Here is a 17,556-nt window from a genome sequence, read left to right as displayed (position 1 = left end):
CTCCATCCCATCTGACCTCCTGTACTCCCACTAAATCTAACTTATATATTAAGATTTCTTCTGTCACTGCCCTGAGCGAATCTGCCCTATACAAACTTCTAACATTCCAAGTAACTAAGGAATCCGTCCAGGTCCGAGGCTTTGTGTTCATTTTCGTAACATAATTTCTTACCGTGAGGAGTTGTTAGCCCCACGCCTCCCCCCCCCCAGTTGGAGGACCACCCCTTGTCGGCTGTCCGCGACTGCTTATTCAATATATTCGCAGCTTTCCTCCAAACCTGGAGGGCGTCGCCACCATCCGCAACCTGAGGACGCGCCATGCCGTGGTGACAAAGGACTCACCTAACATGGCTTCTATCCGCCTATTAAAAATAATATTCTCTTTTCCATAGTTGAAATGCGTCTAAGTCGGTATTGAGTGTTAAAAACCGGGATGTTTTTAAATATCTAGTTCTATATAGTTCGCATTCTAACTTGTCATGTACACTCATGTTTGCAAATGTTATTAAAGAGTTTCTACCTAAAATAAATTATAACGTGTGTATGAAGAAAAGTAATGGTTGCTGCGATCTGAGCTTAAAATAACGTGATATTAATTCCTGGTAAGGGGAGTAGATTTCTTTCACTACACTTCACTTTCATGGCATCGTAAGCATACAAACAGCAGGAATTATTATAGAAGATATACAGTAGTATTCAACTGTGATGATCCTGTAATATAGGTAGCATCAATTTGCATATTATTATGAAAATTGTCCGTCATTTTCTGGTATATCCAAGAAAGAAAGTAGTATAAGTCAGTTTTAGAAACACAATAACCATTTTTCGCGTTTTATTGCGTCGTTTATCACTGAATACGAAATACCTCATTACAACCTTTAGAATTTACACTTCGGAGTACCCGAGTTTGTTTCTGTGGTCCTACTCTCTGGCATACTACTTAAATTGCTATGAATCCCTATAGTAAGAAATTCATCTAGCCAAAAAAAAAATACATATACCTTTTGACTTTTACTTACTTACTTATGGAGCTGAGCCCTTCTTGAGGAGAAGCCAATGTGGGAGCCTCGACGTCTCGCAAAACTATTTGTCGTCACGGCCTGTTACAGGGGTAGTATTAACTTTATATTACACTTAGCTTGTTACATATTTCATTTTGCGGCTAAAACGCAGTGAACAGAAGGAATTTTTTTTTACATGTAACTTAAGTATAAGACATATTAAAGACTTTTCTGACTGGAACTTTGACAATAGTAGCTTTTTTAGACGAAGGACTGATAATATAACCGTCATAAATATTCATCAAAATAGTTCACATTTCCCCCGGAAACGTTCTAGTTTGATGGGGGGGTCAGTATTTTTAAGATAATTTCAGAAAACCGAAGAACATTCAAGTTTCTTTCAGACTAGCCTGATATAAAGTGATAAAGCCATCTATCGTAGAAAAGGAGAAACTAATATTTCCTATTAGGCAAAAAAAAATAATATTTATAGAATGAGACAATAAAACTCAACATGCGCATGGATCCTGAGTTTGAACTCAAGAAAAATACCGAAGTTTTTAACAGAGTGTTGTACGCAGAATACCTGAATCTTAAGAGACGTATTTACATTAAGATCAATAATATCAATAATCCGCGGTAGCGTAGTTTGTTGAGGCACTATGCTAGAAGCCGGAAGGTCACGGAATCAAATCCCGATGAGGTCACTGGATTTTTTCCAGTTGACCTAGTACTTCCAGCCGCACTATGGCCCTGGGGTCGACTCAGCCTCTAATAGAAATGAGTACCAGGGATATTCTTGGGGGTAAAGGACGGCCGGCGTGTAGGGTTGACAACCTTACCGCCATCTGTGAGCCGATTGTCTAGAAAATGTTGGAACCTCAACATCTCACAACCCTATGGGCCTCCACGGCCTATTACAGGGATACGTTTACTTTTTTAAGATCAATAATTTTTAACATATTTACAATGGCAAGAAATTCTCGTGGAAATGAGTCCTTGGAGATTCCCAATTCAAAACTTCATTGTCCAAAGTGCATAAATAATATGGTGAGGTTGGGTGCTGCCTCAGAACTTACGGTCCTATGAATCAAGGCATACGGTTCCAAAAATTACCTACTCCAAATTTGTACTGGTTTTACCACAGATTTTGAGTCATCTAACTGAAAAACTAATTCCAATACACGACATGTATACCACGCATTGAGATTTTCAGAAATTTGATTCTATAAACCGAAGTCTCCTGCACTTCATTGTATTGTTCAATCTATTACGAAATGTACCCTCCTTTTCGTCTAAAAATGATGTAGTCTCTTGGCACCCGATGTGAAATTCTAGGATGCAGAGTGGGCTCTTCCATATGGTTGTCCTGACCAATCAGGTTTCACAAAATTTTTTATTCAACCAACTTTATTTTTCCAAGAGATATCTGGTCTCAATTTTTTTTACTTTTAAAATCACATAATAATAACATATTAATATATGTATAATCTACTTTGACATCTAGAAAATCCATAGCTTGTCCACAGACGGCATTGATTTTTAATGAAGAATTACTAGTGTTTTGTGATAGGCGCGAACGGAAGTTTTATTTTACATAAAATTTATCTTTGTGCTGTTATTTTCGTGATACTTTGAACATTGACATGTAATTAATATTGTCAATAAAGTACCGCTATATGTGTCAAGGAAACATGGGAAACTTCAGCCTACCCTTATTTTATGTGAGTTTTTTGCCCTGTATTCCTTTGTTGCCGGACTGCTTGATACGTCAACACACAATGTTCAAAGCCCTCCGACCGGCCGTCTCTTTTCACCCTTCCTGTCTTGAAGCAAATGTAGAGATGGCTCCCAAGTTCAAGATATTTGCTTCTCATGTAGCTAGCAATATTTAACTTCATCTTAATTTACGTCTTTGCTGTGGAGACTACTAAATTATCTTCCCCAGTAGAGCATTCCACCAATAATCAGATCATCACGTTTCAAATGATTCATGTGTTCCCGCTTGACTTCAGTTGAGTTTGAATCGATTATCTATATCGAGTTATATCTTGTCGTTGAAGAGCTGCCCGAAAGATGGCAGAAGCAGACCTCCATATGATAGCTCAAAAACGATGTCGTGTTAAGATTAATTCGGTTGATCGACCTTGTTAACACAGTCCATTTGCTTCCACCTGTCCGGAATTATAGGTATAAGAGGTTTCAAGACAGGAATAGTTATGCAACAGTGACTGTCAGAAGAAAGTAATCGTCAATACTTGCTCTGTATCGGCATTTACAGTAGGCCAATGTTATATGACAATATTGTTTTGACTCAGCTGCAGTCTGTTCTGTCCCTTGTGGAATTATACAAATTGCATTTCTCGTGAGAATAGTTGTCACCTTGTTATTATTACTTAATGGTTTATGAAGTGTGTATTGTGCATTATTTTTAAACCATATATCTCTGCAAGTTCCTCAGCTGTACATACTTTAAAATTTCAGTATGAAGGCTGTGTATGTAGGTTTAAGATGCTTACATTAACTCATCTTCCATAAATGTAATAGGATGGAAAATGTGTTTCATTTATCAGAATCGAAACATGCATGGGAAAATTGCAGCTTTTGCACCAATGTAGACTTCAAGGTGCAGCAAGATTTCATTCGGTAAGCAAATCAAAAGAGTACAAACATATCTATGTTACCGCAGTAGATGAGACAGTGTTATTTAATTAAATTATATGAGACACAGCAGGCAGTTTCAAACTGAATTACCATAATTCTGGCATATTGTATAGTATGTATAATTAATATATATACCAATAGTGACATCTGTAATTATTTTCCATGATTACCAGATGAAACTTGTACTGTCACCCAGTTGGTAAGAAACAATGATCTATCCAACATGGATGATTTTCTGAACAAAAGAGAAGGTACAGTCCATACAGGTCTTCCTGTTAATCTTGCAGAGCCACAAAGTAATCTCAACAATAATATTTACTTAATTTGCTAAAACTTTAGGATAAACTTGAATGGGTCACTTGTTGCTGTGGCAAGAAGGGTCCTCTGGTTACCACGGAGGAGACAGCCACCAGCTCTGGAAAGTAGCAATAAATATATGGAATAACCAGTTGTGGAAGGTTGAAATGGGATGGTCCTCTGGCTTGGGGATTGGGGTGTAACAAAACCACAATCATAAAAGACTGGTTTGTTTCAGAATGTTACACAGGGCCTCAGACTGTAGACATGCATATGGGAAGCATGGGTGAGATGAGAAATGCATACAGAATTTTAGTCAGAAAACATGACAGGAAGGACCACTTGGGAAATCTGGGTGTGTATGGGAAGGTGACATTAAAATGGATCTTAAAGAAATTGGGGTTGAGAGTGTGGACTGCTTTTATCTGGATGAGAATGTAAACAATTTGTTGTCTCTTATGAACATGAGAATAAATTTTAGTTTCCACAAATTGGAGAGAATTTCTTGACTAGTCATATCTCAAAGAAGACTATATAAAGTTAGTTCATTTATTAGGTGATCTGAGGGCAATATCAGATGAACTAATATAAACAGTTACAATGACATGATACATTTGTGTTGATATGTCTCTCTTGGTGTTAGATTCAAGCATTAAGATGATATTCTGTGCCATCACAGTTGCTGTGTGTCTCAGAGAAATCAGTGATTCTCATCATTCTGAGTTTCATGTACTGAAGGGTACATTGGATATTGTCACTATAAAATTTGTAATTGCTATAATTAAATATGTTAACATAGATTGGGCTCTGAAGCAGCCATATTGTAACAGTGAACATTAATGCCAAAACTGGACATCGTTAAATACCCTAAATTTTTTGTGGAATATCATGACTTGAAAAATCCAGAAGTCTGTTTGCTTGAGGTAAGTTGATTTTAGAAGCTGACGGGGTGAAAAGATCAAAGTTATTTATATTAACAAATCATAAGCACCTGTGGGAACTGCCCACATTCAAGCAAATGTGACAACGCAAATATCATTGCTTAGCAATGGTGAGTAAACAGCGGTTGCTAGGCAACGTCTACAACAATGCGGACAGTGACATGTTTTCTGTATGTCCGACTGTAGGTTATATCAGAAGATACATTGAGTGGAAGTTTACACCCCCGTGTGGAGGCGGTGTCGAATACCTTCACCGTGACCCTGCAAGTCGTAGGAGGTGACGAAAAAGGAAGTCTCAAATCTGAGACAGTAAAATGTTGTTGCAAGTCCCAAGGGACTCAGACCCGAGAAAGACTGAACTGGCAAGGGCCAGCATCATATACAAAGGGCAGACCCGTCTTATTGTCAGAGAGGGCGCCCCAAATGGACAGGACAGTAACTTTCATATAAGGGAGGAAAAAAAAATCAACACAAAGACAGACAGACTGACTGACTGACTGTCAGTCGCAATGTGACTTGGACTTGGAAGTATACATTTCTAGATTTCTACAGTTCTACAATTCTAGTTCAGTTTTCAAGGAGTTCACTATTGTTGTTATTATTCTTCAATTCTTCAAACGCAAGTTTGTCTATGTATACTGTGCAACTGTAATAAATATTATAGGACAGTTCAACAAGTGGTTGTCTCTTCATATAATTACATCCCACATTGGTGACCCACAAACCCATCTCCTATGCCTTCCAGCAGAAAAGGGACAAATGCTCACCAAGACAATTCAACCACCTGGATTTCATAGCACAATTCACGACTGACATCCGACACATCTCTGGACAGGACAACGTTGTTGCCGACACTGTCTCCCGTGTCAAGTCCATCACTGCGCCACCATCCTACTACACATTGGCCACATCCGAGGACAGCGATGATGTGCAATACCTTTACCGGGAAACTTCGGCCGTACATTGCAGCTCCTCTACGGTTTGCATCGTTCCAATCATCCATGATCTGTCGCACCCAGAGACCAAAGCAGCAGTGAAACTGGTCGCACAGTGTTTCATGTAGCCAGGCATGCAGAAGGATTGCTGCACCTGGGCACGTGCTTGCCAATCCTGCCAGTGCTCCTAAGTCTCCCGCCACACAGTCACTCCATTGGATGACTTTACACTGCCGGCAGCCAGATTTCTTCATGTCCACATAGACTTTGTGGGACCCCTTCTGACGTCAGGAGGCTACACATACTGCCTCCCTGCAGTCAACCATTTCACCCATTGGCCAGAAGTCATCCCCATCCCAGACATCACAGCTGACACAGTGGCACAAGCCCTACTGACCGGCTGGATATCCTGCTTCGGTTGCCCGCAGGCCATCACCACTGACCAGGGACGTCAGTTTAAATCTCAACTCTTCCACTCCCTGGCCAAGCTCTGTGCCATTCAACTCTCGTGGACAACCGCTCACCACCCAGGGGCTAACAAATCTCGGCTACAATTAATTATAACAAAGTTGCGGGGTTTCACACTTTATAACCCTATTCACAATATTCAATTCACTCACTCAATTCACTCAATTCAGACTATGGGAGCTATACAAGTGTCACTGTGTTACACACTCCCAATTAATTCTCAGTTATCACAAACTGTCGCTGATTATCACACACTGTCTCTGGGGACGGCTACACGTTAACTCTCCGGCGGCTGTGCAGTTCCCTTATATAGCCGCAATGCTTGCCTGTTACGTAATGAGTGCCTTGTCACAGTAGGAACCGGTGCCATGTCGCCGTGTTACCCGCGTCTAGTTGCGTTGCACGTTACGTCACCGTGCAGAGGGGGGGGGGACAGCGCTGACTCACCTGCCACATCACTGCTGGGGGGGAGGGGTTCTCTGTTGCACAACATGTCACAATATACTTGATTTTAAATGTTATCTCTTTTAGATTTTAATTCACTAACTTCAGTACCAACATAAAGCCTTTTACATATTTATGAAAATGAATGGAGGAGCATTTATTTTTTTTTTAGAATATTGCAGTGTTATTGTTTCTGTAAATAGCATTTTATTTCATAAAAATCCATGAAAATAGTTTATTTACTAGTGCCAAAAATCGGTGTCCTATGTTAGGACAGTTGTTTTAAAATAATTGGCCAATGCAATGGCTGAAGTGTTTGTGTGCAGGCATACTTAAGAATTTTTTTCGGAATCTTTAAGCTGGTGAACAGTTTGGTTAGTTTTCTGCAAGTAGCCCTTCAAAAAATTCTTTCAGCCCTGGTGATAATGAATTTCTAAATTTTTACTTATTTATTTACTGTTTTTATATTATTTGTAGTAAGATGGAGACATTTAAGCACCATTAATTTTACCTTTGGTGTACACTGCCACATTCCCCAAAACTTCTAAAAAATTCAAGAAATATTTTGTTTAAGGTAGATACTTTACATGTAGAAGGGCTGAATTGTTCACTTTTAACTCTCAAGAACTAATCGTTTTTCTCATCTGCCAGCCATCTTCGTGACAGGCACTGCTCAAGAGAAGGAGGTTCATATGTTTGTCGCTATGGGTACAATGGAGTGTGCTCCTCATTGCCTGTTGAAGGCGTGAGTGATGAAGATTATGAGGATCATGTGTACAAGCATCATGTCTTCCCACACCAGTATGCTATTAAAGCCACAAGAGGCAACCTCAGGAACTTGATGAACCATCAGATGTCAGAGAAGCCTAATGTTGTAGCTGTAGAAAAGCAATGGTCTTTGTACTCTGCAGCACAGAATCTCCCTGCACTTCTCAATGATCCAAACAGGGGCAAGCAGGTAATCTTATTAACAAATGAGGATGTTAGAAGAACAGTAGTTGCTGTAGTAGCCTGTAAGATATGAAAATGTTTGCTTATGCTGGTTGTCCAGGTCCCAGGTTTCTTGCACAAAGAATAACTTTGTGCAGCATCATTCCTTGAATGTTTGTGGATCAGGAGGAGAAAGGAACTTTTATATTTTCTTGAAGTTGCTTTTTGCATTGATACAAATGTTACTGAGTTTTAAGGTGGGTCTGCTTGTCTTCTAGAAATTTATAAGTAGACTGTAGAAGCCATTCTGTTTGCTCTCGAAGTTAATTCAGAAATGGTACTTGAAAATGAATTGAAATTGCTTCCTCATTATTTATTACAAAAGAGGGAAAATATCAGTTTTTTTATTCCTAAAATCAGTGTGTGTGCCGTTGAAATGTAAAGGAATTTCTTGAAGACAAGTGCCAGAAGTATTCATACGCACGTTTCCATATAACATCAGCTGAAGAGAAATTTGAGAGAAATCATAATTTGAAATTGAATTATGTTGTGTGCTACCATGGGAACCCCCAGGAATTTTACTGAGATGGGGGAGGCCATAAAATTTGCCTACAGACTTATATTTAAGCTGTTTAAAACTATTTTTACTAATCTTTAGAGAACATACTTTCAGTTTGTGTCATTACTATTTGGCATATTTACTTTGTAAAGTTTTTATTTTTTTGATCTTGTATGGGGAGGAGCCAGATACCTAGTTTTTCCCCTCCGTGGTGGCATCCAGTGATGCTAGTTGTTTAGTCACTTAAAACTTTATAGCATATTAATTATAGTAAAGCAAAAGAATTGTTCCAGAAAATATTTGAGTTTAATATACATGCAGGAATTGGAGAATGGAAATGTTATATAATGAAGAATTTCATTTAACGTCCATGTATTTATATTCCGTCAATATTGCAACACTTGTTTATTCACTACTTAATTTTAATTTTAGTTTAACATTATACACTTTGACGCTACATGTTTCGGCCCCAAACGGCCATCACATTTAGTGTCAAAGTGTATAATGTTAAACTAAAATTAAAATTAAGTAGTGAATAAACAATTGTTGCAATATTGAAGGAAGATAAATACATGGACGTTAAGTTAAACAATTTCAACACAGTGCTGAAATACAGAAGAATTTCATGATTCCTGCAGATCACTTACTGTTGTTTGGGTAGTGAAATCGTGGAATATAAGATGTGCTTTGATGGGAGTGACAAGAAACGCATGCAGAATTTCAGTGGATGCCCAAAAATGAAATGGGAGGATAAAATTAAGGTGAATCTTAAGCAAACATGTTGTGAAAATTGGAGGCAGATGGAAATGAACTGACTCTGGATCATTTACAGTGGTTGGCTTTAGCTTTAGTGATATTTGGACTTTCATCACACTAGCAGAAAGTTAATGCATTTCTTATGAAAACACATTAAATAAGAAAACATTCATTAGGTTTAAAGTAAAACCCGTTTTTCTGTTTCAGAGGGATTTCTTCACAAAGACATGGGGTGATAGTTTTGTTGAGAAGATTGACATTCCAAAAGCACATTATTTGCCTGATATCAGCCATGCTCATTTTGAATCTTATCTCCGTAAGATTGCCAGAGTGAGTATTGCATAAATTTTTACTATAAACTTTGATTAGAAAGTTATGTATATACTGATGATTATTTTGTGGAATAATTCCAATTAGGTTTTGTATTTGTAAATTACAGAAACAAGTAAGTGAATTTGGCCTTCTTTTCCAGTACATTTTAGGTTAACTCTTGTATTTAATGACAGAGAAAGGAGGTGCATTTAAATTTTTTATGCACATTTCATGTTAGGAATTCCGGTGTGGAGGCGGGTTAGAGCACCTCCACTGTAGCCTCATGAGTCGTAGGTGGTGACAAAAAGGGAACGTGTTGCCCAGGGATGTAACTGGGCTACTTTATCTCTGGTAGGACATAAATACAGCCACCTGGTCCTTAAGGTTGGGGGTTGGACAGAAGGCTGATGACCTTGTTCTAAAAAAAAAAATATTGTTGTGAAATGCAAAGGAGTGAAAACTGGATGCAGTCTTGCAGAATCTTCTAAGGAAGGCTGTGGTTTAAAAAATTGCTGTTTTGCCAATGGCGATGATCATTGTCATGTTTAGAGAAAGTGGCAGTAAAATTGCCATTAATAAGACAGTACCAGGATAGCATCATCTGCTATAAACTATGTGTGAGTAAGTTGTAAAGTTATATGTGACTGGTATTTTGAAGTCAGACTAAAGAAATTCAGAAGTGAAATTGACATGAAACTTTATGCTGGGGTGTTCACTGATAGTTCCATAAACTGAAATATATCTGCAACATAGCAGAGAGAGAGAGAGAAGAAAAATTGTGGTAAAATGCTAAATGAATAATTGTTATGTAGTCTTTATTTTTAAGATAAGGTTAAAGAGATGTGTGATATTTTATCATTAACAAAGTGTTTGTTTGCACTAGCGTTACAGAGATGCAGTTTGTAAAATCAGAAGTGTCTTAAAGTGGGTTTCTGTTATAAAGAAAATAAAGATAAAGTTGCATTTGATTTCCGATAAGTCAGGAAGAACTGGGTCATATCATGCTGCGTGCATATCTATGCACACCAGTATCATCCTGTAATTTTATTTTAAATTGCTTTGTTCTTCTTTGTAGCTATCATTTAAAGAGTCTTGATCATTTTAAATGAGAATCTTTGTGTTTCAGATATAGTAGGAATGTCACGTATAAGGGGTTTGTGTGACTTATAATTGTAGGTTCTAGATTTGATGATTGGTTTTATTTGATGTCTGTTACAGTTTCACCTGATTAAAATAGCTCACACATTGAGTTCCTTCTTGATAATGAATCTCTCATTGTTGAAGAATCTCTAGTCCCTCGAATTCTCTGTGCAAGTCACGGCTTCTCAGCTATGACTGCCTGCAAGTGACCTTCATTGTCACCTGTAAACCTTCAGCATAGACCACGCACGGAAAACACATTGAGAACACCATATCCTAGAAATTCCTCTGTTATAGCAACTGCAGTTCTATTGCTGTAGAGACATTTTACCACATAATTACCTAGCAACCAATCTGAGCATGTACTGTTGTATGCATTACCCAGCAATGAGCGTTTACCAAGAATCTCTCTTCGCTGGAACATGTTTATCAAGCCAATGCCTAGCAGTGTGTCACAACATATTCTTGAAGACTCTGTACTATAAATCATTATATAAAAGGAAATGTACATAACTCCCTCATTTAATTGATTTCTGTGGCTGTAATAGTTATAGTTATAGTGTTGAATGTATGTTACTGAATATCTCGAGAGATGTTATCATTTTTTCTCTGTCTCCTAAGTCAATGTATTGCCTGTTGCCATTCCAGATGATGTGAACAAGTAAGTAGTATTGCCATCATTGTTATCATAAACTTCAGTGATTGGAACCAGTTGCTTATTCTGCATTTAAATCTCATTGGTCAGTCCATGTTGTTATGTGTCTAGCAACATTCCGTTTTATTTGTTTCTGTTATTCTAGACCTTCAGTAAAATAGACTTTTCAGACATTCATCCAACATGTTCCCATCTTTTATTTCCATAACCTTGGATTATGTCTGTAATACTGTTAATTCATAATTTCTTTCTGATATGTTCACTCATCTTCTCATTTCGCAGACTTACTTCTGCCACTGATCACAGTAAATGCATTTCAGCAGCTCCAGTACTTATGTTATTATCTCTGCTTGTGATTGTTGTAAATTACTATATAACGGTAAAGGTAAAGCTATCCCTGTAACAGGGCGTGAAAGCCCATAGGGTTGTGAGATGTCGAGGCTGCCACATTTTCTCTAGACGGTTGGCTTGCAGACGGTGGTAAGGTTGTCAGCTGTATATGCCAGCTGCCTTTACCCCCAGGAATATTTCTGGTATTCATTTCTGTTAGAGGCTGAGTCAACCCCAGGGACATAGTATGGCTAGAAGAATTGCGTGAATTTAAAAAAGATCCACCTCATTGAGACTCGAATCCTAGACCTTCCAGCTTGTAGCATAATGCCTAAACCAACTACACTACTGCATGCCCTCTGTGTAGTACTATATAACCCTTTAAAATCTGAAACTCATTTGAAGATATTTAAACAATGGAATTGTAAATAATTACCATGTAAGCTCTTTACAAAGTGTTTCACTTGTATTGTAAGTGGTATATGTTTCTTTACACATTTGCATGTGTTCATAAGTGTTTATAGTAATGATACTGATAGTGTGGAATATAATTCATTACGATTATCTTTTCACAGAGATACCATAAACATGTTCGAATGAATGCTGTTACACCTAAACAAAGCCCTCACAATGAACTGTTGCAGCATTTTCCAAGAGTGAAAGCAGCCAGATCATTAGGTAAGTCATAAATTCATCTTTTAATCCCAGTGAATTTTTTCTGTATGATCCTAGCAACTTTCCTGTTTCACTCAACCAATTCCTTGCCCTAAACATTTCAACCCTGAAAACATAGGAGTACATCCCTTTAAACCAATGATATCTGCCTACAAGACTTCACAAGCCAACAAGACCACAGTATGAACAGTCACCACTGTGAAAACCTATAATTGTATAAAAGTTGCAGATTTTAATGAGACCTTTCTATTTGTGTGGTGTGTTTGGATAGCTCAGTCAGTAAAGTGCCTGGATTTTGACTGATTGATGGGCATATATTCTCGACAGACTGAGATTTTTCATTTCGCCACAACATCCAGACAAGCTGTGGGATGCACTCAGCCTCTTGTCAGCTGGGTACCTTAGGATTCTTTCTGCTTTTGTATGGTGGCGGAAGCATTCAGCGAACCATTCGCCTTTGTCTCCATCTAATCTAATAAATTACCTTTTATCTTTATTTTTAATATCACAAAACACTTGAACAATTCTGTTTTATGTGTAATGCGTTCGGATACCGCACATATCCTTCTGTGTACACATGTTTAACAAGACTGTCTCTTGTTGTGTCTCATCTGTCTGTAGGCTGACAGAAGATAGATGGACAATTACAGAGGAATTTAGGATGTGCTATATTGTTACTAATATTGTATTTATATTGAATGATATTTGTATTAAAGCTATCGTATATGACGTTTCTTTGCAGTTGTGATCCCAGAGAGAGGTCAGTTTGATATTAGTTGTATCCCTAAAATCTTCCTGCAAGCAAATTTGGATCTCAGCCATGTAGATACTTTCAAAGCTGTATACCAATTCTCAAAAGATCCTCAGTCACCAGTTTCAAATGATGGTGTTCGGAGTTCACAGCGTTCAGAGAAACTGTTACAGGAGAAGGTAGGTGCCAATGTTGTAATTGTGTCATTCAGATTCTCAAGATTTCAATCCCACTTTTGATTCCTGTAATTGTACTAGGATTGAGGGATACATTCAAATGGAATTCGGAATTATTCTGGAATATTATCAGACGTTCTACCTTCAAATTATGGAATCTTTACTGCAGTGCATTCAACAAGTGGTAAAAATTTTTGAGAGAAAAATTGTGTTATGCTATGGTGGTGGCTATGAAGTCTAGTATCTCCTGGAATGTAATGCTGTGATGTCTGGTAGAAGCTCATTGATGTTCTAGAAGAATGACAGTAAAATTCCACCAGTTTACATGGCATCATATCCCAGAGGTAATACTCTTGCTTTTTCATGTTTCTGAAACTGGAAATTTAATTGTATCTTTTGAAAATATCAGAGCAATCGAATGATAGTAATCAAAATCACTTTCAGAAAATCTTTTCCAATAGTGTGTCTTGGGATAGGGCAGAGACATTGAGAAATGTATATAGTTAGAAAGAGAATATGTTGAAAGTTGCCTCTTGCACCAGTGATTAGTAAATGGTTAACATTTTTTATTTACAGTATTATATTTAAGCATCCTGTTGCACTCTAAACAATAAATGATATGAACTCCATCCCAAGTGCAAACAATATATTATATGTCCTTGAGCTTGCTCTCCTTTACACTACATGTTTCGGCCTCAAACGGCCATCATCAGGTGTATACACTCACGTTGCTGTTACACTGCACTTAGTTTAAAATTTAACGTTTAAAAAACACATTGTTCCTTTCGTTGTTATTATCAACATCTACTTCGTTGATACCTGTCTGGTTTATAGATTATTTTTGTTACACACGTTAGCACTTATAAAATCTTTAGATCTAATTTTAAAATCCTTTAAAATTTTTCTCTAAATTTTAAAATTTAAAATTGTGAGGGTTACTCACCCTATGTCTATAGTGCTGCAGCGACTAGTTCTTGTTTCCAGCACTGTACAGGTGTTATTCTGTGTAGGCTCACTGTGTGCGTGCTGCTGCTATTCTTTACTACGTGTAGTAGTACTACACATAGTAAACAATTTAAATTTTAAACTAAATGCAGTGTAACAGCAACGTGAGTGTATACACCTGATGATGGCCGTTTGAGGCCGAAACATGTAGTGTAAAGGAGAGCAAGCTCAAGGACATATAATATATTGTTTGCACTTGGGATGGAGTTCATATCATTTATTGTTTATTTAATTGGTCTGATAACTGTAATGAGACCTTATAGAATGTAATCCATAAATCCATTCATTAATTCTTGTATTTATGATAGTCTCAGTCCATTTATTCTCTTTCTGCTTCCAGCTGTCTCATTACCTGGATATTGTGGAAGTACAAATTGCTCAGCAAGTTGCGCAGAAATCAGAGGCTTTCTTCCATGCAATGACTTCACATGATGCACTTATGGAACAGTTAACACAAACAGTTACTGTTGTCAAAGCACTTAGGTAAGTAAATTAAAAAATGGTCTAGCTTCATGAATATGATCACATCAACATTCATAATTTTAGTGTTTCTTGTAAATGTTAAGTTGTGTTCATAACTTTTTCAAATTTTCGTTCTTACATTGCAGAGATAAAATTCATCATATTGATAATTCATTAGTAAGAGACTCACTGAATATTTTGAGGTTGGAGAGAATGCGCCGTAACTATCTTTTAATGCATGATAAGGTAAGTTGTGAAATAAAGAAGCATATTCATCCTAAATATTAATAATTATCAAATTTGTATTCTGATCTAGAAAAGCATTATCTTAATTCTCCAATAACAAAATAAAAATATGATTCAAAACATTTTTCTAAATGTAATAGGAAGAAATCCTTGTGTAACATGTGTAATACTGGAATAGTTTTATCATATTCGTTGTGATTTTTGTACTAAATCACAAAGAAATGTAAAAGCACAGTTTTATTCATCCCTGTTCATGATGTGCAAATGACTCCATAGTAAACAATTATTAAATTGAAGAAAGTCGTCTTCTGGGTTTAGGCGCCGTGTAGTCTTCGTTTTGGCCGACGTTTCGGAGCTACTTATCTCTGCATTCCAAGCCATTCAACCGCTCTGAAGATGGAGGCGATACGTTCCTCCAAAACGTCAGCCAAAACGAAGAATACACGGCGCCTAAACCCAGAAGACGACTTTCTTCATAGTCATCGCCGTGAAAACCTCAAAACTTACAAATATTAAATTGTTCTAAAAATTTCAAGGAACCAAAATGTTCGTAAACACCACCACCAAAGAAGTCTACAATGGACCATATCCTGAATCTGTTCACTCCAATTCACACCTCAGCCTCCTCCTCCTCGTGTAATTTTCACTAGGGTATTTGTCAATTGACACTTGTTTGTATTACACATAACTGACTGTTATTTCTTGTGTAGGAAGTTAAAGCAGTATTCCACGATTCTCTAAAATTTTGACAATTGTTGGTTGATTATATGAATATTATGTTTTATGTTGTTTCTTTTCCATGTCCCCTTACTGTCCGTTACAGAAACGTGGACTTTCTGAAACAAACACTTTGTGTATAGAATATACCCCAGACAGTAGACAGTGTACAACATAACTTTCATGTGAGCAATATTTCATTTGTATACAGAAGCCCTGTCCAACGCGGCGCCCATGGTATATTTTTCTGGCATNGGTGGCGCCCGCACCTCCATAGGCATCAGTGAATTGTGCCCGAGTACATAAGAACATTGGACAGCACTGGTATACGGAATATGAATTCTTATTATGCACTCTGCAATTCTTTTCAGATCAAACTTATGTCTACAGTGCACCAAACACAAACAATGATACAATCACTGTTATCTACACCTGACTATGTAGCAGCTCTGGATCTCATCTCCACAACACAAGAAATCCTAGTGCAGGAGCTGGCAGGAGTTCACAGCTTCAGGTAAACCTGAGTCACTTTTAGACATCTTCCAGTTACAAAAATATATAGAAGAAAATGTATTTATCTGAATAGCATGCTTCAGTATTATCTACCAACTTTGTCCCAGGTCTTCCAAGTGGTTTCTTCTGTTGAGATTGAAACTCTTTATGCATTTCTTATCTCCCACTTGCATGTTACATAGCCATCTCATCATTAATTATGCTAACAGTATGATGTAATTAGAGCACATTATGAAGTTTCTCATTGTGTTTTGTTCTGTCCTTAGGTGCAACTGTTCTCAGCACACTGTTCCAGAATATGCTCAATCTATATTCTTATGTATAACATTATTATATACTGTAACCAGTATTTTTTCTTCTGTATTTTCATATGTTATGCAGACATCTGAGCTCTCAGCTACTGGAGATGGAACGTCTGATAGATAAAATGTTGAGCACAGAGTTTGAGCGCTATGCTACAGCAGATCTCAATAGGCCACTAGATTCAGATCAGCAGATATTGGATGGGGTAGGTAGCCTACTGAAACATATGGCAGCTTTTAGTTTCTGTAACTATGTACAAAATTGTTGGACACATAGTAAAATGTGAGAAACAATGGTAATATGTGGAAATTGAATTTGAAGCAAGCTCATATTACATCATGTATGTTTTGTAGTTTTAAAATGAAAAGTTATTGAAGTAAGTGTTTCTCAATCAGTGAGAAATATCCCACTACTGAAACTTGATGGTCTGCTGGGTGGGAAGTCTTGAAATCAAAAACTTAAATTAATGAGTAATCTAGTACTCTTAAGTAAGTAACTAAAGTAAAAGTATCCCTGTAACAGGCCATAGAGGCCCATAGGGTTATGAGATGTTGAGGCTCCCACATTGTCTAGAAAGTCTCCTCACAGATGGTGGTGAGGTTGTCAGCCTTATGCGCCAGCCGCCTTTTACCCCCAGGAATATTCATGGTACTAAGTTCTGTTAGAGGCTGAGTCTACCCCAGGGCCATATTGTGGCTGGGGGGAGTAGGTAAATTGAAAAAATCCACCTCATCAGGATTTGATCCCGTGACCTTCCGGCGTGTAGCATAGTGCCTCAACTAACTACGCTACCGCGTGCCCCCGATCTAGTAATAGAATCTGCATAATCGTAGAAATACACTTTTTGGAAAAGAGAAGCGTTATTTTTACTCTGGTGGGACTATGATTCTTTTTGACAAAATGGCAGGTGGGATGCAAGATGTTAAAGGTTGGGAATCACTGATTTAAACTCTGTTCCCTTTCTGCAGATCTGCATTTGTGTACAGTGTCTGATGTCAGGTTGTTCAGACACTTTTATATGTGCAGTAAGGGTTGAATTTCTATGTAAATTCTGTATGTGGTTTTCAGGATAAGCTGGTGTCGATAATATTTGGGATGTTGCGTCAGAATCATTTCGATTTCATTGACATGTACAAGGATGAAGCATTCACAGCAATAAAAGCAGTTATGAAGCAGGTAATTGTGTTCTTATGTATAGCAAATCCTGGTAATAATATTAACATTTAGGGGATCCAAAGGTTTTTTATGCTTTAATGGGAAGGATCTCAGTTTGTTT

The 17,556-nt window shown here is 37.5% G+C and overlaps 1 protein-coding gene across 2 annotated transcripts in view; it reads left to right on the top strand.

The window, feature by feature from the left end:
- Positions 1-17,556, top strand: part of LOC111864661 (vacuolar protein sorting-associated protein 54) — a 134,754-nt gene that overhangs the window by 96,102 nt on the left and 21,096 nt on the right. The window contains exons 1-10 of one of the 2 annotated variants that reach the window (XM_023852060.2): positions 3,088-3,647; positions 7,402-7,708; positions 9,203-9,325; positions 12,008-12,110; positions 12,850-13,037; positions 14,380-14,522; positions 14,648-14,747; positions 15,836-15,978; positions 16,359-16,485; positions 17,349-17,456. In XM_023852060.2, the coding sequence (XP_023707828.1) occupies positions 3,550-3,647; positions 7,402-7,708; positions 9,203-9,325; positions 12,008-12,110; positions 12,850-13,037; positions 14,380-14,522; positions 14,648-14,747; positions 15,836-15,978; positions 16,359-16,485; positions 17,349-17,456 (1,440 nt within the window). In that variant the 5' untranslated portion in view covers positions 3,088-3,549. Of the gene's footprint in view, positions 1-3,087; positions 3,648-7,401; positions 7,709-9,202; positions 9,326-12,007; positions 12,111-12,849; positions 13,038-14,379; positions 14,523-14,647; positions 14,748-15,835; positions 15,979-16,358; positions 16,486-17,348; positions 17,457-17,556 lie in introns of those variants that run through there. The other variant, XM_023852061.1, reaches the window with a different exon arrangement.

Source organism: Cryptotermes secundus, unplaced genomic scaffold, assembly GCF_002891405.2.
Source record: "Cryptotermes secundus unplaced genomic scaffold, Csec_1.0 scaffold186, whole genome shotgun sequence".
In the NCBI taxonomy this organism is placed as follows: Eukaryota; Metazoa; Arthropoda; class Insecta; order Blattodea; family Kalotermitidae; genus Cryptotermes; species Cryptotermes secundus.
Note: the sequence above shows the minus strand (reverse complement) of the source record. Positions and strands in the feature narration are given on the sequence as shown.